The 20,752-nt window shown below is 41.8% G+C and overlaps 1 protein-coding gene across 1 annotated transcript in view; it reads right to left on the reverse strand.

Annotated features, from left to right (window-relative positions):
• The window catches only part of nf2a (NF2, moesin-ezrin-radixin like (MERLIN) tumor suppressor a), a 32,933-nt gene extending 14,131 nt beyond the window's left edge, over positions 1-18,802 (reverse strand). The window contains exons 1-12 of the mRNA XM_030060174.1: positions 18,243-18,802; positions 16,633-16,758; positions 16,391-16,513; positions 12,386-12,469; positions 7,087-7,155; positions 6,370-6,452; positions 4,906-4,981; positions 3,799-3,933; positions 2,061-2,135; positions 1,621-1,734; positions 1,236-1,358; positions 612-829 (exon numbers count right to left, since the gene is read on the reverse strand). Coding sequence (XP_029916034.1) covers positions 612-829; positions 1,236-1,358; positions 1,621-1,734; positions 2,061-2,135; positions 3,799-3,933; positions 4,906-4,981; positions 6,370-6,452; positions 7,087-7,155; positions 12,386-12,469; positions 16,391-16,513; positions 16,633-16,758; positions 18,243-18,356 — 1,340 coding nt within the window. The 5' untranslated portion in view covers positions 18,357-18,802. The remainder of the gene's footprint in view (positions 1-611; positions 830-1,235; positions 1,359-1,620; positions 1,735-2,060; positions 2,136-3,798; positions 3,934-4,905; positions 4,982-6,369; positions 6,453-7,086; positions 7,156-12,385; positions 12,470-16,390; positions 16,514-16,632; positions 16,759-18,242) is intronic.
• Between the last annotated feature and the right edge of the window lie 1,950 nt (positions 18,803-20,752).

A 20,752-nucleotide genomic window follows, 5' to 3' on the forward strand; every position in this document is an offset into this window, starting at 1 on the left:
ATAACCATCTGCAGCACATGGACAATATAACTTAAATTTGTCATCTTAAATGGCTCGTGAGAAGCTGCAGATACATACATAATGTTAACTTGGTTCATAATCTCAACGTTCCACATCTCCCTCAGTCCGTTCACCTTTGCAAATGGGTTCAAAGAACGATCCTCACTTGAGGAATCAGCCAGCCGGAGTGAGGAGGGGGAACAAGAGGGATAAAATGAAAGTCAACAGTGTTGCTATTGATTTGTGGAGCCTAGTTACTGTCTCTTGAAATGATATTAAGCATTTGTCAATCATCCACACTTGTGATATTTTTTTCGTGTGTGGGTAAAGTCAAGGGGAATGAATCCAGCGCTTTGATTAGTTGACCTCCTCTTTTTTAATTTACCTTTTGGCAGGCTGGACACTTGCTCTTGATTCTTGCTGTTAGACTTGTGCACTGCACAAACGGTTAAACTCACAAGGCATCACCAGCTTTTTGCGTACTTCACAGTTAAAAATAGCACCAGCATACTTTGATGTCAAAATGTGTACAGGCTGGCAGATCTAATACATGCATGCATGTATGTATGCCCTACATTCATCCACCCCATACTCCTCCCTCCTGTCCTGACCTCCTCTCCGACTCCTCAGCCATCTTGAGGGCTAGCATCTCCACCTCCAGCATCTTCTGCTCCATGAGCCGGCGCTCCTCCTGGCTGCGGATGGCCGTCACCTTGATACGCTGCATCTCCGTCTCAGCCTCGGCAGCTTTCTGGGCCAGCAATTTGGCCTCCTCCTCGGCGATCTGGGCCTTTTCAGCCAGCAGGTCCGCCGTCTGTTCTGAACGCAGCTGGAGGGCAGCAGAAAGAGGTAGGACAAAGACAAATGGGGGAATGGGATGGGTAAAGTGGGAAAGAGAGGAAGTAATGAGGCATTAGGGCAAAGGAAGACAGCAGGGACAAACATAAGGTGTGAGAGAAAGGGAGTAAGGGGGGAGGAAAAGAGGAAAGAAAGAGGGGAGAGGTGCAAGAAGGACAAGAAGACAGAAGAAGCCAAACAAAGGATAAAGTGGCAGCGTGAGATGTGAAATGGAAAGAGAAGGGATGACAAAAAAAAGAAGAAAGACAGGGAGTGTGAGGGCAGGTCAGTCTGACAGTATACTTGAGCTGCTTTCAAACTGGGCTCATCTCTCCGGGATATGTTCTTTAGCCTACGATGCAATAGGTTGCAGTCTTGATCCCCCAATTCAGTCTCACCAGGGCTTCATTGGCCATGTGGGCCTCATCCTGCAGCTGAATCAGCCTCCTCTCCAACTCGTCCCTGGCCCTTTCTGCCTCCTCCCTCAGCTGCTTCTCCCGTTCCAAACGCTGCCTCTCCACCTGACCGGCACAAGAGTTGAGGGAGGTGGATAGAGAAACAAAGAGGTAAGAGACAAGTAGAAATATAGACAAAGCGAGAGAGTGCAAAGAGACAGATGGGCCAGAGACAAAATGGATCATTGGGTACCAGCCATAAAAATCAACGCAATAAAGATAAATATGTGGAAAAGGTGAAATAAAATGATAGCACATCGAAAGTACGCTTTTGTCTCTCTGAAAAGTTGGACGCCATCCCTCTTCTCTGTCTCTCCATTATCCGTACCTGTTTTCTGGCCCTCTCCTCTCTCGCCTGGGTCTTCATCTGCTGCACCTCCAGAGAGTCCACCCGCCGCCGCCGCATGAACAAGTCATGGTTCCCAATGCACAGCTGCAGGATCTGCAGAACAGCAGATAAATCAAGAAAGGAACCGTTTTACAACGATCTGGCCCAAATGGCTGATAGTACCTAAATTCAAATTCACCAGCTACTTTCACAGCTTTACCAAAGAAAAAAAAAAAAACAATAGGAAAAATACATTCCGCTGAACCACAGCCAAACTATTTCGTGACATTTTGCTTGTGGTAAGCTGCCATCCCGAGTTGAGCACAGAATGGAAACATGAACTGGAACTAGCAGACACAGCAGGGCCTCTGTGGGGAATGACGATAGTGGAATCCTACTAAATAAATAAAAATGTGGTTTGTGGAAAGCACCAAACTTACCAACTTGTTGACCCTCAGTCGTGAAGAGTTGAACTTGAAAACATTGGTTTTCTTGTCCAGCGGTTTGATGGTGAACTAAATATTGAGGAGACAAGAATCCCAGACTTTTGACGAAAACATGAGGAGACTTTTCTTTCACATTCTAAAAGATCAATGTTAAAGCTGCTGCAGGCAAGTTGGATGAATGAGAGGAATTATGGCCAAACTTCAGCCCTGCCTCCAGGTCGCTCCCACGCGCACGCACACACGCACGCGACACAAAAGCTTGCAATCTCAGAGGTGCAGGCAAGATGGCGAATCTTAAGAAATGCAGAGTAACTGAAATATAAAAAAGGTAGCTTTACCTGTCCAAAAATAATCTCCTAGTACAGCATCACTTCAGACACCAAGTCCCATAGCTCTCAAAGTCACAAAAAAAACCCCAATGTCCAATACAGTTTAATTACTCGCTTAACTCATTATTTTTTTCCCTCTACGGCCTTCCCTAGTTTTTGCTGTTTGTGTAAGCTGTGTAAGCCTCTTTGGCAGTCAAAAGGAAATTTCTCACTGTCCGACGGCCTTTTTTTTGCACCATAACGCTGTGAGTTCAGTTATTCCAGCCTGTGCACAGCAGAGGTCAGCTACCCTGCGTACACACCGACATTAATCTGACTGACACCAAAGTCAGAACGCCCCCAAACTGAGACAGGTTGTTTTCATTCAGAATAGAAAAGACAATGGGAGGACCGCACACTGTGATAAAGGCAACAGCCAAAACACGCTGGTGAAAAAGTACTCCAATAAACAGTTTAAAATCAAAGAGAGAAGGGCATGTTTCTCCCATTGCCTTTTTTACATTTTGACCTGCACCTTTTTGGGTGTGTGGTCTTGTTTTTCTGTGTTTACTGTGTTTTCTTTTTGGACACATGGATTTTTGTGAATTAAAATACAGTCCAAAGAACAACCAAAGAGACTGGACTTTTCCCACAGTCCTACTGAACAATTTTACATGGCCAATTTTTTTAAAAAGAGATCTAAATAGCTATAGATGTCTTTACCAAAACTGAGTTACACAGGGTTTAAAAGCTGCAGCAGAGGCCTAAGGAAGCAGCTTTTCTCCCGTCGGCAGGATGTAGGCAATCTGCTCGTGATAGAAAAACACCGTAAACTGTATCAGTAATCTGTCAGCAAGTGGGGGTTAAAATAGGATGAACAGAAAAAGCTGTAAGTTTTTCATATGTCAGCAGACTAATTTGCCTAATCTTCACAGGTCTTTATATCTCGGTGGAAACTCCGAAAGCAAGTGGATGAACGAACCTTTTAGTTCCTTGAAAAGTAGCCCCTGGGACTACTTTATCCGAGTAATTTGGGTGGAACTGTCTAAAGTTTAGTAAAAGTCTTAGGTAATGTCTTCTGAGATTTATGACAAAAACGTAAAACATTGCCTTATACATCACTGAATATCTGTGGTGCATATGATTACAGTAAATATGTGATAACTTGTGTATTGCATGGCCTACAGCGAAGCTGTATATCATCAAAAACCTAAAGAGAGCTAAAGCATAAGCGCAATCTTTAAATGATGTCTGGTGCTCAGTGGGGTACACTTATGAGATAAGTGCCGGTGTGTGATGGGAATTTCACCATGTATGATAAAATTGCTCTCAAAGACACTTGCCTAAAGCAGCTTTAAAGTACCGACCACATCTTTTATGAAGTAGAGCTTGAATTCCATCCCAGTAAAAAGTGCGTAACATACCTCCTTGTCACTGTAGGAGATGTTACGGATCTCGTTCCATGGAAAGGAGCACTTGGGAGTCAATCTGTTGTCCGGTTCGTAGATGTGCAGACCCAGGGCGTCCACTCCGAGAAGAAGATCTGTTCCCTTTTTATTCTAAGCCATGCCAGAGCAATGGAGGTGCAGATGAAACAAAGATTTACTATCCATCTGTTAAGGGACACTAGTAAATAGCTGTGGGATCACCCTGCAAGCCAACGCTCATTTATAAATTCATCTGACATAGGTGGCATTACTGTGGCAATGCTTTGCACAATTACTGTTAGTCTGGGTTGAGATGAGGAATGCCAGCTGCGTGGCATCCACAGTCTGTGCTTATTTACCTGAAAAGTAATGCTGCAGTGAATTACCTGAGTTGAGTTTGAGCTGCCTGTGGTATTTTAAAATGTCCTGGCCTTTAAGAAAAAGCATTGATCAAAGCTGGAGCTGTCTCAAACGAGTTCCTGTTTGGAGTGAGTTGTTTCTGGAATGCTTTTGTTAAGTTGGTTCTTTGTTTGTTAAGATTCACCTAACTTCACCGAACTATTGGTCAGTCTGCACAATGACAAGGCATGGGCTTATATCTGACAATGCTGAATATCTTGGTATCTGTGGCCATGTGCAATATCGTTTTTTGACTTCTATTTGATTTAAAAAAAAAAAAAAAGTTAGCAAATCGTTGGCACTGCACCTTGTTGCAAGTCACGTGTATCGCAGTTAAACAAATGCACATGGTAATAATAGCAATAGCAATAGCACACATAGCTGATTTTGATTGCACATGACAGTTTGACTACTGTGGAATTTATTACATATATACACATACATTTTAGGAGATGTGATGAGAGGAGAAAACCCTAATATTAAAATAATTGTTTTTGAATTGCTGGGCTGATGGTAGGCTGGGAAAATTGTATCAAATACTGCAATATGTATAACATTTACATATAAGGACAAAATGTATACAACATGATAGAGTCAGGACAGAGTCAAACTAGTATTCCCCTTCTCCATGGTGAAAATGACACACCTCCTCGTCTCTCATATTGGCTTGGTGCAACACGATATAAAAGAGAAGCCTCAGCTCACCCTGATTAAAAAGTAATTGACGCCATACATGTCCAGGTCCTGAGCTATTTTTAAATATTCCATCTCAGCTTCATCCCTGGTTCAAAGAAAGACAGAGAGAGATGGAGAGGGGGGGTGGGGGTGGAGAGGAGAGGAGAAGAGAGGAGAGGAGAGGAGAAGAGAAAGAGATCAGACCTTGTTTCCTCTGCTTTTGTGTGTGACATCTGTCATGTTGTGTGATCTACAAAATCTCAACCACACAGCTCCAGCGAGGGTGGAAACATCAGCACACAAGCATCAACACAAAGCACAACCATAATTCCCCTAATAGGCTTTAGAGGTCATGCTCAATGGGAGAGAAGACTAATTCTGACACCTCCAGCCCTCTTAAAACTGTGATAGTGAAAACAAATGCATAATGCTCTTCTGCTCTCCTCGTTCTGCTGTCTGGGTGCTATATCTGTTATGATTTTCTGAAATAAATAAATAAACAAAATGCAAAAAATAAGAAAAAAATACACATTTGCATATTTTGATGGTAGAGGAAAAATCTGGCCATGCTGGTATCTCAACTTTTAATAAATGGGTGTTTGATAGGGCTGGTTGGAAAACTGATGAGTTAAGCTTAATCAAATTTTAAAGGAACAAACAAGCATTATGCCAAGTAAACAACCTTTAACTTGGTTGAACAATGAGCACAATATTACTTGAGAGTGGGTGAGAGGAAATCTTGAACAGCTGAAAATAATTAATGCTGTGCAATTTTAGTGCATAACACTGTAGGCATTATAAATGTGACGATGCGCATGGCGTGTCAAGTCAGATTTCTGCAATGTTGTGCTGGCCAAAAAATTAAAAAGAAAAACAACAGACCCAAACAGACAAACAAACAAAAATGTGGGGAGCACTATGACAACGCCGGGCAGTGATATTGTTCCTGCTCAGCAAAGTTTCGGTTCAGTGCCCAGAGACAGTCAGCCGGCAAAGTTCATTTACCTCTGGAGCCACATGAAGCTCTTGCTGGCCGAATATGACCTTCCTTACATCGAACCGTAATCAATATGACTTAATAATCACAACCAGTCATTTTGATTGCATAATTAATTAACATAACTTAATATGAACTGCATATCTTCAATGAGTTCTCTTCATCAATATGCAAATGTATGCAGCAAAGTTATCCAAAATCTAATCATATCATTTAATCTACAGGCAAAACCTGATGTAAGTATGAAGTTCCTGTCTAAATTCTTGTGGCACGACATAAAAAAAAGGAAAAAAACTTCCCATCAGAAAGAGCTGTATGACTGTCTTGGATCACACTGCCAAATGTGGACAATAGTTTCAAATAATAATAAAACTGCTTGTGAATTCTTGTTTTAAACACGTTGAGGCAGCAATTTTCCCGTGAGCCTGATGTGGAAAATTGGGCTGCTGACTATGAAACTAGACGAAAGTGGTGCTGCTCAGGACAGCCGTCTTTACCTTGTTCTACCCCTGTGCTCCACATAACATGCAGTGATCCTCTCCTCCCACATTTCTGCCGTCATCTGATACAAGTTAATCACCTGAAATTAGAGCAACACATATAAACATACATGTACAGGTACAGCACACGACAAAGCCAATCAACAGAACACAGGTAGATTAGTAATAGATCATCACTGCTAACCACATGGAGGTTCCCTCTGGTCAGAATGACAGCAAATAATTTAAGTGTTGTGAACTCACCCTGTGGTTTCACTGATGTCACAAGCTCTAGTGGCTCACGGAAAAATTAAAGCTAATTAGTGTGGCCACTTGAAGTGATTGGCTACAAGTGTGAAGCAAACCCTCCTTAACACACTGATCCACCATTACCCTGGCATGCTAAAAACCAATCAAGATCCTCTGTCTGCTTTCTTTTACTTCATTTATGCCATGTTGTTTGTCTATGTTACTGAACAAATTTAATTCCCTTTACAGGTTTATTGATTGTTTATGTTTCATTTCACCTCATTTACTTGGTGATTTCTGATTCCATGTTTTCTTTTTTTGACTTACTGCAGAGACCATGGTTTAACTAAGTGAAAGCAATTGAAGGTCAAGATGAATTACATTTCTCAGCATGCATTCTTTCAGTGGTTTAGTGGTTACTTTACCGGTGCATTAGGCTATAATTCACTACGCTAAGGAATCAAGGTAAAATCAGCTGACTCTCACCCTCTTCGGCAGCAGCTCCTCTTGAGCCAAAAAGCCAGGCTTGTGAACGCTGGGGTCGTAGTCCCCGTACTGTAAAATTGAGTGTAAGCGTCAAAAGAATTAAAAACACTCCAAACTAATGACCACCAGCCAGCATCCCTCTGATAATAACCCAGACGGTGTCTCTCCAGGGAGCTGCTCATGAGGTGAAACTACTGCATTCATAAGAAGGGGGTGTCACTGTGAATGAATGGAGGCTGGTCTCCCATCAGGTCATTAACTTGCAACTCATATCCAGTGGCCCAGTTATTGGAAGACAGTGCTATTACATGATGCCATTAGAGATATTTCACAGAGAATGACTGATAACTCATCGTGCCATAGAGCCGGGGTAAGAAAGATATCAAGCGTTTTTAAAAGGAGATATGGTGGTATTAGCAATGATTCATTAGTGCTGGGGAATTTTCTTTGGGCTACAATAAAGCTGTGGCTGAGGCCTTTGAATGATGTAGTTTTCACAGTCAGGGCTGTGCAGTGTGTACGAACATTCACCGGTGTGTGTGTGTCTGTGTGTGTGTGTGTGTGTGTGTGTGTGTGTTGCTACATTCTCTGCGTGTGTCTGTTGTCAATTAGATTCTGTTAACCAATCCAGTTCTGTCTTCAGCTGTCATTTTGGTTTCTTCTTGTTGTTGCTGTTTTCTGCTCTTTCTTTCATTTGTTTTGGAGTGAATTGTTATTAGAAACATTTGAGGTTTAACCACAGTTTGGCTATGATGGCACAAAAGACTAATTCAGGTCATTTAGTCTGCCACAATGAGGCATTTCACTTTTCTCTGCTCTCTCTACTATGAAATTTCATCAATGTACAAAAAAATCTGTATTCTTTATTTGGCAGTTTCTACTCACTAAAATGGAGTGAATTTGTATTAATTCACATGTAAATGAGATTCACTTTGCATCACAGAACTTCTGGATTCATTACAGGAAAGTTTGCAGACTACTGTAAGGTAGAGTTAACACATACTCTGACCTTTTCTAATAAAGCACAATGCTGTATGAGGATTGCCTCTATATATATGCATGTATGTAATGTGTTATAAACTATTTTTGCAAACATGGTTCATTTGCTAACATTAACTAGCAGCTAACATTGCATTTCTCTCCACAGCCATCATTAGTGGAGCTGAGCAACAAAGGAACCAGAGAGCTCGGATCATATTCAAATAAAATGCGAATTAATTACATCTGCATAGCGCCATGGGACTTTCATGGGAATCTGTAATTGTTTTATTTCACCTGCATAAATTTGAAATTGCATTTCCAATTCCCTGTGTTTTTTTATAAGACAGGTCAAGCCACTGACCTCTGGTTTAAAAAAACAAACAAACAAACAAACAAACTTGTATGGTTAAGCTGTCAAACAATCCACCCTGGGATACTCTTAAATTGTTGGATATCTTGAATATGGTCAATGCATTTCAGTAGTTATTTTGTGATAAAATATCATTTACTTTCTTGGTGTATGCACTTTTCCTAAACTCCCCAAGTTGTACTCAGCAATCTCCTGCATTTCCTAAGCTGACTTTTGACAGTCGTGAACTTGCTGCTTTCAATCACAGATGCCTGAATGGGCAGTGAAATAGAGCCAGCGAGCAAACTAGCTCATGAATATTGGGGTGTCTATCATCTGATCCGCACCTCTTACTCAAAATGCAGCATATCTTTTAACTGCACTGCATTATGTTTTGTTGGGGCTACTGCTTGTGATAAATTGGTATCTCTGCCTCCTTTATGGTGGATTTTTTTTTTACTGTTAAGCATCTGTGCAAAATGACGGGGCTGTAAAAAAAATAATAATATAAACCTGATGTTTATCATGTTTTACACTGCTGAAAAAATTCTGCTATTACTCTATTGTAGCTGTGCTGGAAATATGCCAGTGTGATGTCATGTTGTCTACATTGGGACACTTATCAGCGAGAATATGACAAATATACCACGAACGACAAAATGGGCCCAGAAATATAAGGTACATTCACAGTTGCTTTTTTTTAAAACAGTTTTTTTTTTTTTTTTTTTTTAAAGAATTTCAGGGTGGATTTATCCTTTAATTTGCACAAGAAATAATCAAAGCTGTTGACTCCTTGTCTGGTTTTAACCAACTAATGTCTGCTCGTACGGTGTGTGTCGGGGTGTTTTGTTATGTTTTTCTGTTTATACCGTTATTTTATTGTCTCCAGACCACAGTGAACTGAGCTGAATTGAATTAGCACCCCACAGACAGGAGGAGAGTCTAGCAGAATGGAGAAGCTGTGGGGCATTTATTTAGTTCCCTTCCCTTCAGTTTTTCATCCCCACACCTTCTACTCCCACAGTTCCTCACTTGTTTGTTTGTAACTACTAAATATTTGATTATGCACAGACTAAGAAATATTATGGTGCCAACTGGGCTATAGCTCAGAGAGAGATAGTGTGGGTGTTTTGACACCGCTCTGAGATGCACTCCTGCTTCCACACCTAGATTGCAATTATTCGAAACAACCCTACACTGACAGCAACTATCGATTCTCAGGGGACAAGGACGGGTGTCAGTGATTTTACTCTGCGATTATCACCAACGGCACAGTACTGACTACTGACTAATGATTATATATTGGGGTCAACAGAGCCTCTGTCAAAATCTTGGAAGTACGAGCACACCCATATGGCTTTTTGAGGTCAATATTGATATCCTCCAACTCCATTACAACCGTTACCAATATGCCTTTTTCTAAGAATTGCAGGTTACAGTTCTCAGTCAGGCCTGTCTTAAGACAATAGTTTTTTTGTTTGTTTGTTTGTTTGTTTAACAAAAGACCATGTGAGCTTCACTCTGTTGTTAACTTGACAGTGGTACCAAGTGACACATTCAGTAACAGAGGAACAAATCAAAGTGAACTTGACCTTTGAACTTTTGGATATAAAGTGTCATGACTTCATCATTTTAGCCTAATTGACGTTAATGTGCATCTTTGTCATAATTAGCATATGAATTGTTGAGTTATGGCCAAAAACGTGTTTTGTGAGGCCTGAGTGACCTTGACCTTTGACCACCAAATTCTAATCAGTTCATCCTTGAGTCTAGACGGACGTTTGTGACAAATTTTAAGAAATTCCCTCAAGGCATTCCTGAGATACGACGTTCGCGAGAGTGGGACAGACAGGCAGACAGATGGACGGACACACAGACAACCCAGAAAATGGAATGACTCCACGGCGGTGACAGCCATGCCCAGAGGTATAAAAACATCATACATTTACAATCCCTACATAACATGGCAACAAATACACCTTTGCCACGTTTAGCCTGAAACTCCGTTTTAGCTAGACAAAGCATAAAAGACACAATTTGACTTTGCAGCTGACACCGGTCTGCTGCTCCACAGGTGGCCAACTAAACCTTGGGCTAAGTTCACACTGAAGGTCTTCATTCTCAATTGTGGACTGCTGCCCATATCCAATCTTTTTGGATAACTGCTGATACCCTCTCGTAAATGTAAACCGTACCAACATGAAGTGACAGTGTTGCTGAAAGGGGTATAGGTCTCTTTGAAACCAAAAAATGCCACGTTTCTCAGTAGTGACATTCGCCCTGTGTGCGCCTATCAGCGTGTCATCTCCTTCCCCACTCAGCTGGTCTCCTATCTCCCTGCCCCTGGTCGCGTTGTGGCTTAGGCGAGACAAAATTGCTCGCTACTCAAGCTTCGTGCCGTAGCAGCCCCCTCCGCATTTTCCGGTGCGGCTGTTTCTTGAAATTCCCTGTCAACACCTCCTCGTAGCACCGCGCCCACACAGAATACAAAGCAGGAGGTAGCCTCCCCTCTGAGGGCCCTCAGTGGCTGAACTGTCAGCTCAGAGACCATACACACGCATATACAAACAAACACACACACACACACACACACACACACACACACACACACACACACACACACATATACACAGAAAAAGAAGTTTTGTTTGGTTAAGACTAGTGATTCAACACATGCAAATCAGACTAAACCAAATGTGGCTCTTAAACATGCTGATCTGGAAGACTGAATACATTTTAAAAGATTCCTAAAGCGCTCTGCTGTGGTACAAACCTAAGGAACTATTTCATGTCCCCCACATACAACCCCTTTGGCTAGCAGAGTGCATGCAAAAACATGCAGGCATGCATAAAAAACAGTTTCATGAGAGTTAGTTGGCCCATGTGTGTGTGCATACAGATTCACGCATTTCTAGTAATTCTTATCATTCCTTCTATTTATTCACTCTCTACAACTCATGCAGGATAATGGCAGCTTCTACTCGGCTTTCCACTGCATTTGTTGTGAATTATACACCACTTTCTGCTCTGATTGGAAACCAATTACACACAGGGAGTCACCATGCAATTGTCCCCAGCTGACTGCATCTATGATTCAGATCATAAAAAAGACTCCCTTTAGACATTAATAACCTGGAATATACCTCTACCTGCACAGACACAAACACGTGCAACACCTTCATGTCGTATCTTACTAATGCTCTCCTCACTACTACCGTCAGCCTTGGCATAATCATGATTAAAGATGAGTCAGGGTCCCAGTGTGGATCCCACTGAGCAATATACTTCACAGGCTGGTTGATAGTTTCTGCACAAAAACAGTCAGAGGGAAAAAAGGACATGGGAGAAGACTGCCAAAAAGCTCTCAGCAGCTGCTTCACCAAACAAGTACCTGTCTCCTCTTTTTTATGCCAACTGAATCATATTGCGTCTAATCAAAGCGGACTGCTGATTAAATGAAAACAGGTTCTGGTTCCATGTTTTCTGCCGTGTCCAGTTTGAGGGTGCTGACAGCAGAAAGCACAAATCTCAAGTTGATTGGGTGAGGGGTTTTTCTATCCGCACAGTCGGTCTCTTTCAACCAATGCCTGCTAAATTGGCAAGGGAAGGCGAGTCTCGGTGGGCTCCCGGCCAAGTCTTTGAGGTAGAGCTGTAGTCTCACTAGACCTTGTCCACCTGTCAAAAAGCTGCACCTTACTCTCCCTATCTTTTTCTTGGGGATTTCAGAGTGATGGGATCCCTCAACCAAAACGACTGAGATCGCCTGAGGTTTATTAAGTGTTTTTTTTTTTTTTTTTCCCCTGTGGCGATTTCCTAAGATTTGAGTGTTTGATCTTCAATGATGAGAAATTGCAGTTTTGCTACACAAATGTTAATGCTGGATGAATAATACATACAAGTAAATCAAAGGATGGATGCAGAAGTGCTCTTGATTGATCATAATCCAACTTTTCAAGAAAGCCCCCTTACCTTGGCATGGACGGCATAAGAGGCCAGGAGCACAGAGGCCTCAGGCGGACAGTGAATCTCTTCCTCTAGGATCTTCCTCTTCACCTGGGGAAACACCAAGAGTTAGATTCAAGCTGCTACCAATTACAGTATCTTGCCAACTGAACGTGCTTCACCCTTCCTCACTTTTTTAAACAGAAAAAAAATCAAGCCTAACAGTTATTCCAAGTGTTACGGAAATTTGCAAAACTGCAAAACCTGTCTATAAATATCAGAACCCTTTTCCCGCAGTTGAAGCATCAAATGTACACTCAACTTGTGAATTATTGGCACACTTCATGTGTTTTTGTTTATTTGTTTGTTTGTTTTCATGTTCATGTTCAATAAGCAAACATTAACAACACACGCAAAGAATCATATAGGTGCTCAAGCTTATAGGGGAGACAGATACATTTCAACACAGTATTTTAACAAAAAAAACAAAAGGTTATATGTAGTGCATTTTTTTCTTTGAAACACAGGTTTTGGAATGCTAAACATTTGGTGAAGTCTCCCTTTGAGAGGATAACAGCACTGAGCCTCTCTCCCTGTAATGTGTGACTCCTCCATGCAGAAAATGTCAAGATTCTTGATATTCCTGGGTTTGCACTTGTGCTCTACCCTCTTCAGTTTAGATCACAGGTTTTCAGCACAGGTAAAGTCTGGCGACTGAGATTGCCATTTCAAAACATTGATTTTGTGTTCTCACAACCATTTCTGAGTTGATTTTGATAGGGTCATTGTCTTGTTAAAGGGTCTTTTCGAATGCATGTTGTCTCTGCCAGCTGGGTTTTGGCCCAAAATATCCTGGTATATGGTAGGATGCATTATGCAACGGATCTCAACAAGAGCAACCGCACCACCACATTTAACTGTGTGTATCAGGTCCTTTTCCTTGTATGCATGCATCTTTTGTCACCAAAAATGATGATGGTGAGAATGGACAAACAGTTCAATTGTGGTCTCATCTGCAGACAACAGCAGACAACTCCAATTGTAGTTTCTGTGATGCTTGGCAAAGATCAGACCTTTCAATTTGTGGGTTGTTCTCAATAAGGGTATTTTTTTGTGCAACCTTTCAAGGAGCTTGTTGACATGGAGGCACCATCTAGTCTAACAGCTGAAACCTGAAACTTGAAAACACTAAGATTCCACTCAACAGTGCAGTTCAAAAACTTTGCGATCCCTTGGCTTCTTCTTTGGCTCCCCAACCTTCCTCCTCACTTTCCGTTGGGGCAATAAGCACATGCATCCTCTTCCTGCCAACTCTGCAACAGTTCCAGACTTCTGACAGTTTTTGTGATTGGATTGTGGCCTGGCTGTGCTTAGTGCTATTCTCAACTGTTAATGTATTTTTTAATATCTCTTACCTGATTTGTGTAGGTCAACCACCATCTGTTTCATTCTGAGTTGAAAGCTCATTGGCTTTCCCATCAGTGATGGATGAAAAGTGGATGTTACATCTGCACAATCCCATATTTACACAGTGAAAGAGGAAATGGTGACAGGCATTAATACTGTTCTAAAGGCAGCAATCAATTTTTTTTTTTTTTTAAATAAATCATTAGGCTACAGAGGCCACTTTGTTTGGTTTTATTTTAAGTACTCTTTAGGTGTACCAACAATTTTGACTCTTGATGAAAAGTGCCAATAATTCTTGACTGTAGTCTATATTGAATGTCGTGAGAGGAACAAAATGCTTCTTGGGAAATGAAGGACTTGAATCAGATTGACAGGTGATCTAACAAACACACTAAAAAATGAATATCTTAGAGACAATACTGACAGTTTAAGGTGAAATACAACTGTCTAACCAAGAACTGTGCTTCTGACAGCCAGAACCAAATTCCCTGTATTCATTCATTTCATTTCATTTTTAATAAATCTGGCACATAGGGGAGCCATACATAGGTAGAGACGGTGTTCAGATACGACTGCCGAAGTGGTATTTGACAGCGTTTAATCCATGGCTTTTCAAAGTCCTTCTGACTTGTGTTTTCAGTGTCCACAAAATCAACTTCTTATACACTGAGAACTTGTTAAAAAACTGCCAGCTGCAACTGCTCCATGGGCGCTTCATTTTTTTTTTATTTTATGAAGTTCCAGAAAGAGGAAAAACTACGCCAAGTACATAAGAAGTAAGTGCAATAGCCACATGGGGACCTATTAGCCACCAGCCCAAGAACTGCATACCTAAGCCAACTGAATTTCATTTGATCATTAAACTGCTCCAAGAAAGGCAGCTTGGTAGTCAACAGAGCCTAATGACAAGTCATAAATGCAGAAGCCCTAGAAACACCGCAAAACCAAGTAGCATTAACACCCTCCACACTCAAACTACTTCCCTTTATGAAGTGATTTTACTCTTGCTCCATCAACTGTAACTTGTGTAAATATGTATGGTGCGCAAAGCTGGGGGGCTGCAAACATGCCTCAGTCTTAATAACATAAGTGGGCAATTTGGTGCTTCAAACCATATTTGTAAAACTAGCATGCTACCTCCTCTTGTTGTGAACTAACAAAGGTGTTGAGCCAGAGGTGACAGTCCCCAATCGTGGGAAGCACTAAGAGGCTGAGACTTCCAATCTGGTTTACAAATGAGGCTATGTTGTTGCCAAGACCGCAGGGCCTAGGTGACAGACACGTGTGTGTGTGTGTGTCTGTTTGTGTGAATTGTGCAAGTTACGTGAGGTGTGTATGTGTGTGTAGCTGGGTCGGTGATCATTTCTGATAAGCACTAATCCAGCTGTCATGGCTGTGACACTATCTGAACAGAGGCCTGCTCCCGACATTATAGGAATTAATGAGTGTAGCGTAATAAGGAGACGGGCGATGTGAAGCACTAGGCATTTGTATTCTTCCCCCCTTGTTGCTGTGCACCACTTTAACTGTTGAGTAATTTGTCGGCTGTAGTCTTTTGTAAGGAAGGTTCCCCCCTGAAAATAAATAAATAAATAAATAAATAACAGCTTAAACTACCTTTAAACGGATTAAGGACAAAGAGGGACTTTTTATATGCCGTAAGTAGATAAGTGCCTCTACTCCAGATAGCGGCAGAACACAAGCACACTGCTGTCTTAAGCCGTGTAACTAAACCAGAACAATGGACTGGATATGACGAGGGTGCTACAGGGGACAACCATTCCATGGAGAATATGTCATTAACTGGGCCAATAACTGAGCCCTTAAACCTAATTGGTAATTGATAAATGTAGCTGGTTGAATCTGACAGCGGGGGCACAGTTACAAATCTCATCTCTTGCGAAGGAAATAGTGTCGGGCTCCGCAGGAATTCCCCAGAGAGTATTAAGTGAAGAGAAAGGGCAGTGGTAATATGTTGTGCATTGATTCCACATGGCTGCACACAATCAGAGCGGGACAATGGAGAAAGTGTATTACAGAGAGTTCTGCTCAGCAGCTTGTCGGAAAGTGTGTGGACGCCTGCCCCCTGTTGGCACCAGATCAGCAAAAGTAAAGAAGACCACCACCCCACAAACACACTATTTTTCTTATTTTATTCTTCTTCCTTTGTTCAAAGAACTAACCTGAAGTCACCCAGCACTTCAGAGAGATGAAACTGACTTCTAACCTCTTTAAACTTGCTTTTGAAGCCTCGAACACAGGAAGCCTCTGGGATGATTGCGATCAAGGAAAGAAAGCGAAGGAGGCTTTCTGCCCAATGGCTGGGCTGTAATCCACAGCCAATTCTGTAAAGCACGGCAGATTTCAAGTTTACCTGTAAGCCCTTATGATTTTTTCTCATAAGGCCTTTGTGGTGTGATAGACTAAGTTTATACTCCTCCCATCTATCCCACACTTGCCTGGGATACACAGTCCCAAAACCAAAAGTATAATCTGCACTTCTAAAGGTGATATCCGAGTGCCTACAATGACTGACTTACTGATTTATCTCCAAATGGTAAAAATAACACTGCATACACACCATCACCATAAAAAATGAGAAAGCAGCGGGCCAACATTATGTACCTGTAGGAAGAAGAGATGCTGTGTAATGTCTTGCACTAACTCCTCCTCAGCGTTTTCGGGGTAGAACTTTGCCAGGAAGTGAAGAGTGATTGGTTCCTCCTTGGGTACCTCCTGATCCAAGACCTGCAAGCAGCATTCCCTTTTCACTGTCACTGAACCAACTGTACATTAGCTGTGTTTGCTATGCATCGTGCCATAATTGTTTAGATCCATCGCGGCAAGGTTAACATCTCATCACTTACCTTCTTGTCCATCTTAAGCCAAGCTACCGTATCCTTGATGTTGTACTGCAGCCCAAAAAACCATGTCTCCCTCAGACCCAGAGTCCGGCACACCAAATCGAAAAGGTCTTTTCCCTTCCACTTGACCTGCAAGACACAGAGGTTTTAAAATCAATCTGCACACAGAGGAAAAACAGACAAACTCTTACAAAACTGGAATAGTTGTTATTGACTGAGCATATATGTAGCCATTGGTTTTACTGTGCAAAATTCTTAAAAGGATCAGGCTGATACTAACTAGACAAAATAAGTATGGTACAGCTAAGCATCATGCACACAGCTCTGCTGAGCACATTCATTAGGGCTGTCTTCTGCTCATACTGCTTATGAACAAGCAAGATGACAAGACAACCTGATTCTTTAGAGGGTACAATTTTCATAGGCAGTGATAATAACCTGTCTTTACTAGGCCCAGACATATCGGAGTCTGGTATCTATCCTAACCTCAGTCTAGTTCAAGGCAGGGAGCCACATGTTTCCCCCATCCACCTGAGAGCTGAGAAAAAAAAAGGCATATCAAATGTTCATGTCGACTTTAAATAAATTTAATATCTTACCCAACTAAGGGTGCATGGTTCTTCAAAGTGTGTTCAGAGATAGAGCGGAGGATAGAGGTAAAAACTGTGAGAAACAGGAGGTATGACAAGTATGGCCAATCAAAGTCAGTTTAAATTAATACGCAAGACTAAATGCGAGTGCTCTGTCAACATGGCCAAACCCCAATAATTGCTATTTACAAAACCCATAATTGATACAATTATCATCCCTGCACAGAAAATAGAAATTTCAAACCTGCAATTGACATTCTACTGCTCTGTGTAATTACCAGCTGCAAACCTTGGTGGGGTTCCTCCTCTTTAAGTACAGAGATGGGCTCTGCACGAAAATCGGATGCCTCGGTGCTCTGGCACATTGTCAGTGAAACCAATGACACAGCAATGAGGCCAGACATGTATTTGCAATCACAGAATGACACCAGAACAAGTCATGTGGATTTTCAAACTGCAGGTTGACAGATTATTGAGCACATCAGCAAATGCTAAATTTGACTGGACTTTGACACTGTTAATTTTCTTCCTGATTGCATGCCCGCATAAGACAGAGATAATGAAAAACAACAACAACAACAACAACATACTGTCTATTGCAGTTGGCTGGTCTTTGCTCTACAGTGGCATGAATTTCAGTGTGCTGGTAGTTACTTGCTGCCACCTTGTGTCAAAAGAAGAAATTTCCTGTGTTATTTCTTCTGAGTCACATCTGATATCAGCCTCTGGGTCATAATAAAGACTGAAATTTAAGGAATCTGTGCCTATAATGACTCACACTTGAATAACTTGAATAAAACATTATTATACTGTTACGCACTGAAATTAAGCTTGGAATATAAAACATTGCAAAGTGAATGCGGCATAAAAATGACACTTAGCGGAGGAATTGGATGGATTGATGCTGATGTGATCCTGCTGTGTAGATCAGGATCACTGCCATTATTCACTCAACCATTTTATATAAGTTGAGTGAAGTCACAAAAGTCACTCTCAAACACACACATACATACACACACACACCTCGCAGTTGAACTCCATGTCCGATTCCATTGTGCTGATCCTCACGTTGAAGTTCCTGGCTTGTTTTCTCCTCAACGAGTTCAATCCCATTTTGGCTGCTAAGGCACTTGCCATGATGAGTTGCTAGTTGCCTCTTCAGTTTGCCGAGGTTGTTGGCTCACAGTGTGTGAAATGTCAGGCACCTAACGGGTTAAGGCATTCGTGTATTCCTCTGCCTTTAGTTGATGCAGAAAACGACTCATTGGACATAGCTATCCAGACAGTCCCAGCGGTGCCTGAGACAATCCCCAAGTTTAGCCTCCTCGGCTAACATTAACGTTAGCGGTTGACTTAGCCACGTCCGTGCTGCTCCATAGACAGTCTCCGGAAATAACTGTTTAAGTGCGTGGCGACAAGGTTTCCCGATCGAAACTTGCCGAGCTGAAAACATGTCCTACATCCTCAAACCCTTTTCTGTTGCCTGGCATACACACTGTGTTAGAAACACTTGCAATATAGTAAATAAGCTCACTTTTACGTGGCTTGTGCAGGTCTGTTTTCAAACGTAGTGCCAAGATGGTAGGCGGCTCTTGTTCTACGGTTATTAACAGTGCGCAAAGAGGGACAGGTGCTCGCTGATGCCCCCTGTGTCCGCCGCAGTTTACTGCAGTGGAGGCTGGAAATTGCAGGTTATACAGGTGTAACTCCACTGAGGGATTCTAAAATAAAATAAAATAAAATAAAATAAAATGCTTCTGTTGTCATTCCTTATTTAATTTTAGCGAATACATGAATTAATAAACAGATAAAATACTTTTTAGATTAGATTAGATACAACTTTATTGATCCCTTTGGGCACGTTCCCTCAGGGAAATTGCTCTACATTTTAAAATGTAGAGCAAAATTTTAAATGTATTAGGCTAGTGCTTCACAGCAGGTCTGAATGAATTTATTAACACGTTTCATATGAGGAGCTATCTGCTGTGATCAGATGAATAAATTCATATAGATAAATTCACACAACTGGGAGCAACTTTTCTTGTCAGAATCATGTACTTCTGATCTATGCTTCATCTTTATTCCTCTCTCATGTGCTCTCTCTCTCTCTCTCTCTCTCTCTCTCTCTCTTTCTCTCTCTCTCTCTATTATTGCACTCTGAGTGGTAACATGTGGAGTTCATCAACTCCTCAGCTCATCCTCACTTCACCTGGTCCACTGTCTCTGTGCTCGCCCCCATGCAGTGGCAGACTCAGGGGGAAAAAAATAAAAAGGGGACCTACTGTATGACAGGCGGCCCCACCTTCTGAGTTTTCTTCAGAAAAGCACCTAGTGAACCTCACGTTTATCCCTTTGTAAGGGCTCCTGTCCTACAGCACCACATCACCATTAAGAAACTTCCCATATTCTCACACATGTTGGGACTCCCTTTACAGCACTGCACATTTTATCCACTGGAGGGGCACTTCTCCATTAGAGGAGCACCCAATTTACTCTAAGTTATGATTATTTATTCATGTATTGCATAAGGGGCACCCAAGAGGGCATTCAGTCTTTTTTTCCATGTGAAGGGCAGACAGCAGGGCACTTCCTCTTGTTTTGGCACTTTAAGGGGCACTTTAGTGAGACTTTTTCAAACATGGGGGCCGACAACAGGGATCCCTGAGTCCGCCAGTGGGGTGGGGTGGGGGGTGGGGGGGGGGGGTTGATCCCTTCCCACAGAGAGCGGAGAAGATGAGAGGAACTAGCATGACAGCATATGAGGAACTGGTATAGTGATTAAAAAAACAACAAAAAAACAACAACAAAAAAAACAACATTTTTTTTGTTAGGGACATTTTGTTAGAGGGACTAAACTGACATACTGGACGTGTTTCCCCTTGTCCAAATAGAAAAGAAGACCCAGCATGTCAGAATTATTCTTATTCTCATTTGTATTCATATTATTTTTTCTTACAAAGTCCGTATGCTATTTAATCATTAAATTAACTTCTGAGGATTTTGAGGTGAGAGATCAGCTGTGTACATTTCATCTATTGCAGGCTTATGAATAACAAATCAGACTGAAAATTTGCTTGAAGGTTTTTGGAGTTGAGAACCTCCTCAAACACGCTCACAGATCCCGCTCTGTACAGAGACTGGTCATGCAGACAAGAGGTTTTCATTTCTCTTGCACAGGATGGCTTGTTTAAATATTGAAGTGAGCTGTGGGGTTTGTCTTCCTCTTGTTGGAGGGACAGTCTACGGTATTGGACTGACTGAACTCCCCTGGAGTTAATTACAGGTGCTGTCTGGGACTCTGCAGACCTTTAAGGCAGAGAGGAGCACCTGCTGAGTGTCTCTGGGGCGCAGGACTGGATGGACACCATGAGGCCAAGGCCAAGTCTCATCTTGGTCTCATCAGCTCAATGATATTCTTTTTCTCTCACTCTTAAATGTCGGTCTTTGTGAATTTTTGTGTGTAGAGTTTTTAATAGTCTGGGTGATGGAACTACTGTGAGGTGGAAGTGGTGTTAGGGAAAAGACTTATTGTT

This window comes from Myripristis murdjan, chromosome 9 (assembly GCF_902150065.1).
Source record: "Myripristis murdjan chromosome 9, fMyrMur1.1, whole genome shotgun sequence".
Classification (NCBI taxonomy): domain Eukaryota; kingdom Metazoa; phylum Chordata; class Actinopteri; order Holocentriformes; family Holocentridae; genus Myripristis; species Myripristis murdjan.